This window comes from Octopus bimaculoides, chromosome 1, assembly GCF_001194135.2.
Source record: "Octopus bimaculoides isolate UCB-OBI-ISO-001 chromosome 1, ASM119413v2, whole genome shotgun sequence".
NCBI lineage: Eukaryota > Metazoa > Mollusca > Cephalopoda > Octopoda > Octopodidae > Octopus > Octopus bimaculoides.
This window is the reverse complement of record NC_068981.1, coordinates 62,387,725-62,402,525: the sequence shown is the minus strand read 5'-3', so window position 1 is coordinate 62,402,525 and position 14,801 is coordinate 62,387,725. Positions and strand designations below refer to the sequence as shown.

At 37.9% G+C, this 14,801-nt stretch overlaps 1 protein-coding gene across 1 annotated transcript in view; it reads left to right on the top strand.

Moving 5' to 3' along the window:
* Nucleotides 1-14,801, top strand: part of LOC106871800 (lysozyme) — a 140,295-nt gene that overhangs the window by 45,104 nt on the left and 80,390 nt on the right. The window contains exon 3 of the mRNA XM_014918442.2: nucleotides 28-65. Coding sequence (XP_014773928.1) covers nucleotides 28-65 — 38 coding nt within the window. The remainder of the gene's footprint in view (nucleotides 1-27; nucleotides 66-14,801) is intronic.

Sequence of the window (14,801 nt, the reverse complement as noted above, 5' to 3'; positions counted from 1 at the left end):
ATATATATGGTTTATTTTGCATTGTAGGTCCAGTTCCACAGGATTGCCTTGAATGTATGTGTCAGGTAAGAATTATCAAATGTTTGTTTTATGTTATCTGTACGTGCTTAAAGTATGAATGTGAAGAAAGGGCCGAAGAAAAGAAGCTTATTCATGAGTATTTTGAACTATGTCTTTGTGTTCTTATAGCATAAAATGTGTGTTATATGGAGCTGCAACCAGAACCCCATGTTAACCATCGTTGAAAACAATTGAGTTTGCATTCGAGAGTAAAGCTCTGAAAATGAAACTGACGTTTCTAATTCCAGAATTCCTTTGTTCTGTGGCATTGGAGCTTTGGGATTGACGCGTAATCTTTTCTAAAGTTCGACGTCAACATATGATTTGAGCATCTCAAACAAGAAGCATTTGTACTTTGAAATGCCATCAATAATTAGTAAACAGTCTTTTACGTTCAGTGATAAATTTTGACCAGATTGACAAGGGTAATGACACCGAAATATATCTGATGTGAAATAAACAATCAGGTATGCAGATTGGTCGGGGCCGGAAACAGATGAGCGTTGTAGTGAACCAATAAACATATTTGTCTTGTCCATCTAAATTTTGAAATTTTGTTTCCAGGTAGTTGAAATAATGAATTGTATACTGCTGTCGATTCAACTTACAGTATTAACTACTCAAAATCTCCTTGTGTCTCGTCAAAAGAAAGCAGTATTAAGTTGAGTTTAAATTTCCTTTTGTGTAGAATTTAAAACTTGACATTATGGCAATCATTTTTACATTTCAGACTCCTGTCTTAGCTAAAATCAATACCACCTATATATTGATTATTGTTTTATTAAAACAGATGCAAAGGCAATTTATAAACGTCTAATATACTTACGTTGGTAGACTATCAAGCAATTGTTAACTGAAGCATCAACCACTCACATCGTATTGTCAATTCTAATCTATATCTCCGAGGAACATGTGTCTCAGCAGATCGGTCCCCATAGACAGAGGTGGAGCAAATCTTCTTGTAAGGAAGTATAGACTACTATATGTGCAGGAGTGGCTGTGTGGTAAGAAGCTTACTTCAAAACCACATGGTTCCGGGCTCAGTCTCACTGAGTTGCACCTTGGGCCAGTGTCTTCATGGGCTTCGAGTCGACCAAAGCCTTGTCAGTGGATTTCGCAGATGGAAATTGAAGGAAGCCCGTCGTGTGTATATATATATATATATATATATATATATATATGTGTGTGTGTGTGTGTGTGTGTGTGTGTGTGTGTGTGTGTGTGTGTGTGTGTGTGTGTGTGTGTGTGTGTGAGTTCATGTTTGTTCCCCCACCATCGCTTGACAACCGATGTTGGTATATTTACATCCCCGTATCTCAGCGGCTCGGCAAAAGCGACCGATAGAATAAGTACTAGGCTTACAAAGAATACGTCCTGAGGTCGATTTGTTCGACTAAAAGCAGTGCTCCAGCATGGCCGCAGTTGAATGTTTAAAACAAGTAAAAGAATAAAAGGGAAGAATGAATACTCATTTGTGAACAAGTTGTTTTCTTTCACCGTGGACAAAGAAGAGACCTTATTACAAATACAATTTTCGTGCAATGTCTCAGATAATTCTGTACTTAACATTATCGTAATTGACTACACGAGTATTACGTTTAGTAAAATTTGAAATGCATTATATCTGATATACATACATTCCGCGGCTTTATCCCACAAGTATATTCTGTCACAACAATCTCACTGGCAAGAAGTTCAGATCAGTGATAGGATTTCAATAAAATAAAATCAGGGGAATTGGCGCTGACAGAAATATAGCTAAACATATACTTTACAATCAAGTGGACCTAAGTCTGATCATAAAATGTGGTCCCCATTGAACTGTCCTTTATCATAGCTCAGGTTGTTTAATTAATGCTTTATGAATATAATTTGATACGAGGACATCTATCCTACTGAGAAACACACACACATGTATTTGCATGCACATTTATATATATATATATATATATATATATATATATGAGTGTCCATTCATGTAAATTCCTTCGTCACTAAAAGAAGAAAACTGCAGAATAAATGTTGTTGGCACTCCGTCGCCTACGACGACGAGGGTTCCAGTTGATCCGATCAACGGAACAGCCTGCTCGTGAAATTAACGTGCAAGTGGCTGAGCACTCCACAGACACGTGTACATTTAATGTAGTTCTTGGGGATATTCAGCGTGACACAGTGTGACAAGGCTGACCCTTTGAATTACAGGCACAACAGAAACAGGAAGTAAGAGTGAGAGAAAGTTGTGGTGAAAGAGTACAGCAGGGTTTGCCACCATCCCCTGCCGGAGCCTCGTGGAGCTGTAGGTGTTTTCGCACAATAAACACTCACAACGCCCGGTCTGGGAATCGAAACCACGATCATATGACCGCGAGTCGGCTGCCCTAACCACTGGGCATTTGCGCCTCCACGCAGAATAAATAATTGGTTAGATATCAATAACTGAATAAAGTCCTTGAAGGTGATAAGTTCAAATTGTATTTCATTTCTAAGGTCAGTCAAATAGTAAAGTGATTAAATCGGTACGGTTAGAATAATCATATTATTATTGAAGTCATTTCCATGTATTTTTGTTGTTATGGTAAGTGATTTTTGCTTTACATTAGCATGAAATTTGAGATGTTTATTGTATTGTTATATCAAGAAAGAGCAAAGTTGAATTCTATGTTTCCATTTAGGAGTGGTAGTTTGTTATTTATTATTGCTATAGAACAAAAAGCATTTGAATATGGTTAAAATGGTGGCACATGTCTACCAAAATAAATATAGTTACCTTCTTCTGAAGGAAATAAAGAGAATGGGATAATTTTGTGTATTGCTAACGGTTTCCAAAATAACATTAACATTCTAACAACAATACAAAAAGAAATAACGTCAATGCGGATGTATGAAAAAATAATGATAGGTACCTCGGTAAACCACTTAGCAACTACTATGAAAGTAATGATAAAATAGACGGCATAGAAGAAAACACATTCGGAAGAGCTGAAACAGAAGTATGGCTGTATCTCAACGGAGGAAGAGAAGTCGTCGATCACCAAATTTACCGCAGCAGAATAAAAGAATAACGTTTTGCTACGTATCTCAAACGACAAAGTCTCTCGATAACTGTCTATTGAAGATATCGAAGTGTGTTTATTTATTGATGTTGCTTCTGTTGTTGTGTATGCGTGTGTGTGTGTGTGTGTGTGTATGTGTGTGTGTGTGTGCGAGTATATGTGTATGTACGTACGTGTGTAAGTTAGGAAAAAACAGGCACTTACATATACGTCAACGCACCGTGTTTACTAATATCAGGTCATTAAGAATGAAGTATCCGGTTTTGAACTGATAGTTTATTTTACTTTATCTTGACAGAAAGCAATACAGTTATTCAAAGTATGCAAATAAATTTTCAACACAATTTTGTCATTTTATCAGTAGCTTATTTATGCCGGCAGCGCAGAATTCTGGAGAGCAAGAGGTGATGAAATCACGAACGGCTGTTTAGCATCTTCTTCAGATTTGGAGGTTTTTTTCGAGCAAAATGTTGTCTAATGTCTGGGAAACGTGCTAGTCAGTTGGTGCAGGGTCTGGTGAATATGGTGGATGACAGAGTTCTTCTAACTTCAGTTTCTGTAACTTGAGTAGCGCTGTTTGTGCAACATGTGGTCGAGCATTGTCTTGCAAGAGAATTAGCCTGTCTCTATTGACCAATCTCGTTTGTTTAATTGCAAGTTCACTCGTTATTTCATCCAATTGGTTGATGTATACATCCGATATAATTGACTTACCAGGTCTCATGAAGATGTAGTGGATGAGACCAGCGCTGAACCGTCAAACAAACAGCATTAGCTTTTTTCGTGAATATTCTTTTTTGGATTGTGTTTTTGGCACTTCGTTTTGATCCAACCACAATGCAGAACGCTTGCTATTGTTGAAAAGAATCCATTTTTCCTCACACGTATTAATACGACACATAAATGGTTCGCTTTTATGCCGTGACAGCAAAAAACAGCAGGTTCGAAGACGACGTGTTATCTGATACTCTTTCATTTTGTATGGTATCCACTTGGCCAGCTTCTTTACCTTGCCAATTTGTTTCAGCTGGACCAGTACCGTTGGAATCAAAACTTCAAACCTTGCTGCTTAATCACGCGTAGTTTGAGATGTACCCGCTTCCACTACAGTTTCCAGTTCGTCATTATCCACCTTGGTCTCAGGTCTACCACGGGACTGATTTTCAAAGCAAAGTCACCAGACCGGAACTTCTTAAAACTTTGACATACAGTGCGCTCATTAGCCACATCTTCACCAAACACCTCATTGATGTTTCGAGCTGTCTGAGATGCATTGGTTCCACGACGGAACTCATATTCATAAACAACACAAATCTTTGACCTATCGATAGCTTCACAAAAATTGATTTACAAGAGAAAACTTACAATGTAATCAGACACCATGAATAGCATTTCGAAAAGTGATGGTGTGACTCTTCAATGCTGTAAAACAAAAGAATTGTCAGGATAAAAATTTAGAGTTAACGACTGTCAAACTTCATGCATACGAAGATTGGACATTTCATTCTTAATGACCGACGTGATAATTTATAGCTTAAATCAAAGATCTAGTTCATTCAGTTTCACCGGTCGATTTCGCACACAAGTTAGGAAAACTATGTCGCCTTCTATTCCCTATAATGGGCAACGTTTTAGGTACTTCCATAGATTCTGTGCAAAGGCGATTTGTAAAAAAGCACTAAAATGAGTCAATAATAGAGCGCACACACGCACACACACACACACACACATACACACACACACACACACACACACACACACACACACACACACACACACACACACACACACACACACACACACATATACTGGCGAAAAGAACTTGATTGTTCAGACAATATTACCTTAGGAAAGCATTAGGGAAAAGACATGTAACTGAAAGATTTTTGAATATGAAGTATTGCATGATGTGAGGATGGCAGTGTACAGTGTATCCAGTGAAGCTTCTTGAAAAGGTACTTAGAGACAACTGGAATGTGTAAGTCTGCAAGACCCATAATGTTATTTTCTTTTGATCTATCAGAGTCAGCAACAATTTTGCATATTCTTGAAAGCCACTAGAATGATTTTGACATCTATTTTAAATATGATGTTTTCAAATTCTGCTACTTCATCAACGGTTTAGATTCATTTCTTCTTCTAATATCCTTTCCTTTTATGAACCTTGACATTCATTCTTAATCTTCTCTTTCTTTTTCTATTGTTCCTTCAAACTCTTTAGAGAACAGTTTAAGCCATCTTTTCGTGGAAGAAGGTTTATGTTCCTATAAACTGTATTAATTCTGTAACCATTTAAAATGAAAGATAAGAAAGTTCATTTTCGGCACTTGATGCTTTTCTTTTTCCGTAAAGGGAAAAATGCATTACAAGCAACCAATGAAATATGCGTAGTTTACGGTGATGTTTCTTTATCCGAAAGAACTGTACAGAAGTGGTCCGCAAGCTTCCGAGCTGGAGATCATAGCCTTATTGATAAAGAGCGATCAGGCAGACTATCCACTACAGATGATGACCAAATCAAGTCATTAATTGGGAATAACCCACATTGCACAACCCGAGAATTGGCAGAAAGCCTCAACCTATCAAAATTCGTCGTTCATGAGCACCTGGTAAAGCTTGGGTACGCAAATCGCTACGATATTTGGGTGCCACATGAGCTGAGTGAGAAGAACCATTTGGATCGCATTTCCATCAGTGATTCGCTTTATAAACGGAATGAAAACGCGCCTTTTTTAAAGCAAATTGTGACAGGTGATGAGAAATGTTCAGAGAAAGCGATCCTGGAGTAAGCGATATGAGCCATCCTTAGCCACCCCAAAAGCGTGTCTTCACTCTTAAAAAGTCTTGCTTTGTGTCTGGTGGGATTGGAAAGGAATTCTATACTAGGAGCTTCACCCGAGTAACCAGACAATTAATTCTGAGCAATACTGCACACAACTGGACGAGTTAAAAGCAGCAATTCAAGAGAAACGTCCAGTATTGGCCAACAGGAAGGGTGATGTTTTCCAACATGATAATGCAAGACCGCACTTTTCTTTGGGAACCAAACAAAAATTGCTGCAGCTCGGCAGGGATGTGTTACCGCACCCTCCATATTCACCAGATATTGCTTCTTCGGATTTCCACTTATTCAGGTCTCTGTAGAATAGTCTTAATGTTAAAAATTTCAATTCCTTCGATGACGTAAAAAGATACCTTGATGAATTCTTTGCCATGAAACTACCCCAATTCTGGGAAGAGGGTATCTTCAAGTTAATGGAAAGATAGAGACGCATTGTGCAACAAAATTGTTCCTATTTGGTTGATTAAAAATGTAATGGGAAGTATTTATTGACATTTTTCTTTCCTTTAAAAATCGGCACGAACTTTCCGAACAACCCAATAGTTTTTAGATTTTCCTGTTTCTCTATATACTACAGCATTTTTTTTTTAGCGTTCTTTAAATTGCCTATAAAATTATTTTGGAAGTAGTTTATATGTGGCTGTAAAATATTTCAGCCAGAAGATTGATATCTATAGCATTTATCTCTCCATTTTCCCATTCGTCTCTTTTCATTAAGATATATTTTGTTAAATTTGTTTGTTTTATCTTTGACTTTAATATTGGGTACTTAGGTTTCGATATTTTTATGTGAAGGAAAACCCACTTTCCTTTGTAATTACTAAGGTTACTATTAATATTATATTTGGTTTATCTTGGTAATATTTCTGCCTGTGTTTAATTTTATTAAGTCTACGTCGCCCAAACGACTTTTGCGTGTTATTAACACGATTTTGGCGATAACTTTTTTTTATTTCGGAATTACTTTCGATGGCCCTTCGAAAGATCAGTTAGCGATTTAAACATTTTAAGAATATCAACTTTCGATACAGTCGTAGTTCCAATTTTTGCAGCGTGACTGTAGCTGTAAGTATGCAAGCAGTATAAAAAAAACTTTAAATCTGGTACAGCAGACATGCTCTTTCGATTTGTCTAAACTATCCATAGACCCCGGCCCAAAAGTCTTCCGGAACAGAACAACCAGATGATTCTCGTTAACGCTGAGAGTCTCTCCAAGAACGTCGTCGCACTTGCTCGCCACTAACATTCTATAGAACGCCAGAGTGGAACTTCCATCAACCGCATTGCCAAACCGACTGACGACTGTGAGCGCCTAATTGCACTTAGAGATCAAGGCACTCTGGCTCTGTCTAAGTTTGACCCAGAACTACAGCTCAGCCATAGATACGAGCTGTGGAAATTCATGTGACAAACGACGACCACATCTTCTCACCGTCAAGGCAACGCTGGAAATGATGCAACCTCAGGACATGTTTGCGCATTAGTAGCCCCAGCATGCTAATTCCCCCATTCAGCGGTTGTTAGCAGGAAATGGAAGACCTGACCAGTGGAACGCGTCCATTCCACAGAAAGTGGAATAGTGCGCGCTCCAGTTTGGTCAGCCGTAAACTAGTGCAAGACATGACAGTCGGACAATAATATAAAATATATAAGAATTTACCACCTCTGTCCGATCTTTTAGGAATAGATTTCTCTCGGCTCAAGTATAAGTGAAAGTTACCACTCTGCTCGTCACCTCATCCTTCTCTGTTTGGAGATCTGGATCTAACCAGACTCCGAGCGATTTAACCGGTCCCCACCTGCGTCCAGCGTCCCACCGCGTTATTGGACAGCATGGACCTAACTCTCTAGCTGTCGAGTTGTATACCAATTGACTTAGTTAATTTCACTCGGTTAATCTTTGCTCCGGACACAGCCTTGTACTCGTTTAGAGCAGTGCCGACTCGGTCTATGTGCCTGCTGTTCGACACTATGACGGTTACATCGTCTGCGTATGCTGACACAGTTCTCCCACAACCTAGTTCCCATGAGATGCTTCTCAACGCCTCCAGTTTCCGCAGTAGTGCCTCTAGAGCCAGTACAAACAGAGGAGACAAGAGGGTACTCTTGACGGATCGAGCGCATGGTGGTGTGCACGTACGATAGATAATCATTCACTCAAATTAGCGAGCAGATGTCGCTGTACGTTGCAGTGATCCAGCCACGAAAAACAGGACAGGAAAAGGCCGCCGTGAAAACGGTTGTCAAATGTCAGTGGTCGACCTTATAGAAGGCTTTAGATTGATTTAAATTCCTCAGAACCCCATCGATGCCAGTTTCTTTACCCACCCTCTCTACGATGGAACGCATAGGGTGGAGGATATACTTAGAACGGCGCATCTTTGCACATCACCAATCAGCTTCTCGACGACAAACGCCAGTTTCTTTGCTAACGGTTTGGACAAAAGTTTGAAATCTGCGCTCAGCAGCTTTATGGACCTAAAATGTTTTACTTGGTTCTCCTTATTTGGGTCTTTTCTCAACAGTACTACCGCTTCTCGACTTTCAAAACTAGGAATTCTCTGCTCTGCAGCCATTCGCGTTAGATATCTGTTAAGAGGACGCCAAAGAAATCTGGCATATAGAAATAAAGCTCACAAGATAGACCATTGATTTGCCCCCACCCTCGTGCAGCATGTCATCGAATCCCGTGTTTCCACGACTGTAATCAGCATTTCACAACGCCTCCCCACCATTTACCGGTAGCCATAGCCTGCCATCAAGGTAGGCACTAAAGCCCGTCCTGTTTGCCGGACTGACATTCGTCCCAAGCAGTTGGGAGAAATGCTGCCGAAATGCCGCATTCATCTCTTCGAACTCGAGTATTGTGTGTTCATTTTTCTCCACCAAGATGGAATTATAACTTTGTTGTCATGTTGCGCTTTTGTCCCTTGGACTCACCAAGCAGTTTTCATTCCTCGTTTCTTAGACACGCGCTTCAGCTCAGACAATGCATTTTTCGTGCTTAGCATTGAAAACTTGGAACAAGGCCAATCTCACCGCCAGCACGTCGGTTGTGATGCTTTTCCTAAGCGCGTCTGCTATTCCTTTTTATCGCTTACGTTTTACTAAGCCTTATCCATTCTAATCTAACTGCCATTTTTAAGGCAAACCATCATTTGTTGTAGACGAATGACCCCTATCAACGCTCGCTTAACTAATTCCCTAATCCAGCCTCTGTAGGATTGTCGGAGCATAAACAGCCACCAATCTTAAGGCAGTCTCGTCACTAGTGCTCGCATCTTGGACTACCGACTTATCTTCTGGGTGCAGAAAATAGTCCTTGAGATTGAGACCTCTCCGGAACATCACCGTAGCACTCCGTTTCCGGTTGACATGGAGACTAGTAACTCTCGTATCTACCGAAAATGGGCATGAAAGCTCGTCGGTCGGCGAGTCTTGTTTCAGTGATAGCCAATACATCTGAACTCAGTGATCTGAAGTCATTGGATAGGTGGCCCTGTTTCCAAGTGTACCCAGGTCACGTGCATTTAAACTGCCTGTTCTGAACAAGTGCCTATTTGTCAGAGAGACGGAGGATGAAGAGAATCTCTTGTCCTATTTCTGTGCACGGACAGATATTCTATTCTTCTGGCTGTTAGCGAATGTCCCCACAAACATTTCTTAGTAGAGCCCTTTTCATGGTCTCACAGAAATGTTCCATTCGTTTAGGATAATTTTGTTTTCAGTTTTTTGCAAGTTTGTTGCGTTGTTTTTATAATTTTTATGTGAATAGGGGCAATATGCGGCGGTGCGACGTATTCACTTAGAGTAAGCTCTGGGTATTTTTGAATGTTTTAAGTTCTTGTGTATATGGCTGTATAATTAGTGACGCCTTGGGATTGCAGTTCATGTTGTTCTGAATTGCTATGTATTTTCAGTTGTCAAGGTGTTTGCAATGTTGGTGGTGTTTAATGTGTTGGAGATGTTTGTAATCGCGTTGAAGTAAGGTATATGGGTGTATGGTAGTGTTTTGGTTTCTCTGTCTCCTCTTCTAATCTCTGCTTTTAGTCTTTTCCTTTTGCAACTTTTTATATTTCTCTCACCGGCATCCATTACTCGCTAGTCTAGATTCCACAATCTGAAAAATCTGTAGCAAGGGAGAGAGGTATGTCTCCACAGTCATATTTGTTATGTGGGGTCCTGGTCAACTGGTGTGTGTGAGGCGTCTTTCGCTGCAAAAGTGTAGTTGGTGTTATTGTTTTCCCTCAGGATTGGTACTGGTTTTTGCTGCTGATGTTGAATGGATCTGTCCTACTACTCCTTTTATTGATGTCGTTGTTTTGGCTTTGGATGCTGCCGCTCTTGGCAACGATGCTATTGATGTTATTGTCGGTAGTGGTGCTGATTTTTGTTGCTGATGTTGTCTGCAGTAGCTATTTCTTATTTTCTTTGCATGGTGCAGAAAGCCTTAAATGGGTTGTTTCACCACAAATGTGGTATCTCAGTTTTCCGCTCTCTACTGCTAAAAATAACTGTTCGATTAAATACTTTGATCAGGTCAGGGTTGCCTTCGGTACCATCATATCGGCGTGTAAACACAATTCAATGTTCTTACCTGACCAATTATCCTTTCCAATTTTGTGGATGTGCAGAATTGTTTTGTCTCCTATGACGTATAAGAAGGCTGTTAGTGGCAAACAGATGTCCAATTCTGGAGGCATCTCTGCTCCCTTTATTTGGAAATACTCCAACCGAGGTATGTAGGAATCAGCCATAATTCTTCACTTTTGATGGTTTCTGTGGTATTTTCTTTGGTTAATTCTTCGGTTGAGAATCTTACCTTAACGGGTGACAAATGTTTCTAAACTCTAGACCGGTCTCAGACCTGCGTTGCTCGATCCAGTTTCCTTGTCATTAATGATATACATTTATATATATAGTGGTTTATTCTTAGTGTCTTCTTGTACTTCCCCCGATGTGCTAAGGAAGAGTGCTCTACCAATCATTGTCAAGTGCACCATGTAGACGCTTAGCATTTTTAAAATCTCAACTGGACTTGTTAACATTTTCCGACAAGCTTGAGCTGAACCGTTACCATTCTGCTTAGAAAAAGAACAGCTGTTCTTGTCACTTTATTTATGGATATGGTGGTAATGGTGGCAGTGGCGGTGGTATTCTGGTGTTGTTGGTGTTGGGGATAGTTGTGGATGCCGTACTTGCGTCATTTTTAAAGTCGCTGCTGCTGCTTCTGTTGTTGTTGCTGTTGTTGTTGCTGTTGTTGTTGCTGTTGTTGTTCCTGCTGCCGCTGCAATTTTCAATCTCAAAATTCACCCCAAAGAGCGAAGTCTAACCAGACCGATGTACTCTATTTACACCGAACTGAGTTACTTATTTTTCAGTTCAACAAAATTTGGAATATGAACTGATAAATCAAGAAATTGTAAAGAAGCCTTACGAACCACGAAGAAGTGTTTACTTGCTTCAGACACTAATAATAATAATAATAATAATAATAATAATAATAATAATAATAATAATGATGATGATGATGATGATGATAATAATAATAATAATAACAACAATGATAATGATAATGTTATGAGGGACAGCTAGGATACTTAGGAAGGTACTTGGCATCTAAGGTTACTTGTTGTAGGCCGATTTTAGGATTTTTTTTTCTCAACAGTCTACTTTGTTGTGTGTTTATGAAATTAATAATAATAATAACCCTTTCTGCTTGGTGGGGACAAGTCGATTACATCGACCCCAGTGTTTCATTGGTACTTTAATTAATCGACCCTGAAAAGATGAAAGGCCAAGTCGACCTCGGCGCAATTTGAACTCAGAAAGTAAACACGGAAGAAATGAATCTAAATATTTTTTCTGGCGCAGAAACGATTCTACCAGCTCACCGCCATAATATTTACAAATGTCTACACTAAGCCAGCAATTACGGTGGATGAGGAAAGGTGATTATATCAATCTCCGTATTCAACTGGTACTTATTTTATCGACAATGAAAGGATGAAAGATAAAGCCAATGTCGGTGAAATTTGAGCTCACATCGTAAATCATACACCCTTGCGATGCCTTTGTTAGCAGAGAACAAAGTTAAATTTCTATATGGAAATGATATATTTCAATCACTCTAATTAACACGTAGGATTGAAATTTGGTGATTTTCAAAAGTAGTGCTTCTTTAGTCGCAGAATATTGCATTCATGAGTTTATGACATCTGAATCTAATACCAACGTTAAAAAAAACCATGCAAGTTGAATAGAAATATGATTAACAGTCTCTCACAGCAACAGAAAAAAAGTATTTTCATACCTGCTCTGTCATTGTGCTCGATACATTTTATAATTTAATGTAATACCAAATTTACATTAAATTAGAACTATAGTATAATAAAATCTTGCGGGCCACTCTTTGAAAATCCCATTGTAATCTTTAATGCATAACATGTAATTTTCAAATATATATATCTTCTCTGAACGCCTGCTGTTAAAGGCATGGCATTCGTCAATGATTTAGCACTGTTTTTCTAAAATACGTATATATAAATATATACAGCGTGTCGTTTTTTTCAATAGAAATTTAATGATTTAATACGTATACATGCATACAAGCATACATACATATACATATATACGCACACACATACACAAGTATGTATTGTGTATATATATACATATGTGTGAGTGTGTGTTTATATGCATATATATATATATATATGTATAGTTGGATATATACACACACACACACACACACACATATATATATATATATATATATATATATATATATATATGTGTGTGTGTGTGTGTGTGTGTGTGTGTGTGTGTATATATCTATTCATGTTTCTCTTTCACCCCTTATATATATATATATATATATATATATATATATTATATGCATGTGTGTGTGTATGTGTGTATGTGTGTGTGTGTATGTGTGTGTGTGTATGTGTGTGTATGTATCGTACATATATACATTAGCTTGACGTACATGTGAAGTGAAGGGAAAAGCCTCTAGGAATCGAATCCAAATTTCGTTTTATGATGTTGAAGTATAATTACCGCAAAAATATAACTCATCTGATAATACAACCTAACTAATCAATCAAATGTGCACAACACCGAACAGCAGTTTTCAACTCTTGCGCATATTTATTTTGGCTTTATTTTGCATGCTTACATATTTTTGTTTTCTAAACTGAGATGACTTTAGGCTAAAATCAAGTCTATTTTGCTCAAAATTCCCCTCGTTATTCTAATACAGAAACTAGTTATTTTCGACTGATTCATTCAGATTATTTGAAAGTAACCCAAATTTAGTTCCTAGCATTCTTATTATCTAAGGCCTAAATAAATGAATCAAATTATATTTCGTTTTAATTATAGGTAAAGATGGACTGAACGTCAAATACGCTTATATATTTAAAAAAAATAGTGTGTTGTAGGAGGTGGTGAACAGATACGTGCAGCGAATGTTAACATGAATAGTAATGAGAACGAATTAAGAATCTGGCCAAAGTTTCCTTTCTTGATTGCTACCACGGGGTGATTTTTATTATAAAGTCTGAAAGTATATCTTTCTACTTTTATCAGTTGTACATATATACGACATCAGTGAGAATTTTATTTTTAATCCGTGCTCATGTACATGCATACCTATATACATGAAACATGCCAAAATACTTATATACACACTTTCATATATTTAAGCATACACACACACACACACACACACACACACACACACACACACACACATATATATATATATATATATATGTATATATATGTAAAGCAAATAAGGAACAAGGATATCCTGGTATCAGTGCATTACGGCCGTTTCAAACGGCTCCATTTAATCGATCAATGCAAACATTGCATCTATTTTAAATAAACCACTCTCCTCAGACGCGTATGACCATATAGATTTCCAACCTACAGGATATACCCTTATAATTTTAGCAAATTTTTCATCAGTATTAGAGACTAAAATACATTTCTTCTTTTTGCTATTATCGTAGCAGAATGAATTTAAGGGAAAAATATCTAAAGCATACTATAATACTTTTCTCCTGTATTTTTAATTTCCATGTTTGCAAATGAGGTCAATGTGACCTTTGTTTTCCAGTTTAGGTCCCTTTTAGTTGATAATCATAATATGTTATGTCACCCTTGCCTTTCCTCTTTCTGGTTATCACCTCATCTCTATATATCATTATCCTGCTATCATCTGAGACATTATTTTATGTAGGTATGGCTGATTTTATGGTCATAGTGAAATAGTGGTAGGGAAGAGTATCTGACATTAATTAATCACCAACAACAAGAACTTAATTGTTAATTCCCAACGGTTTTAATTCTAAGGAGATGTAGACTACTTGCTGCATTAAGTCTTTTGAATGTGATAAGGATAAAGATGAATGTAGTCATGTCACCATTAGTTTTTCTTGATCCCCATTATTTCTTTCTGCCACTGTAAATTATAGTAGGCTTTAGATAATTTTTCCCTAAATTCATTCTGCTACAATAATGGCAAAAAGAAGCAATGCATTTTTGTCTCTCGTATTGAAGAAAAATTTGCTAAAAAATTATAACAGAGTATATCTGTATGTTGGAAATCTATACGATCGTATGCCTCCGAGGAGGGCAGTTTATTTCAAATTGATGTAATATTTGCATTGCTCGATTAAATGGTGCAGCTTGAAACAGCCGTTATGCACTGATACCTGGACATCCTTGTTCCTTATTTGCTTTTTATTCACATAACTTCGAGGTGTGAGGAAATACTGGACAAACTTAGTGCCTCAACGTAAGTACATAATTCAACTGAAACTTAAATATTTCAT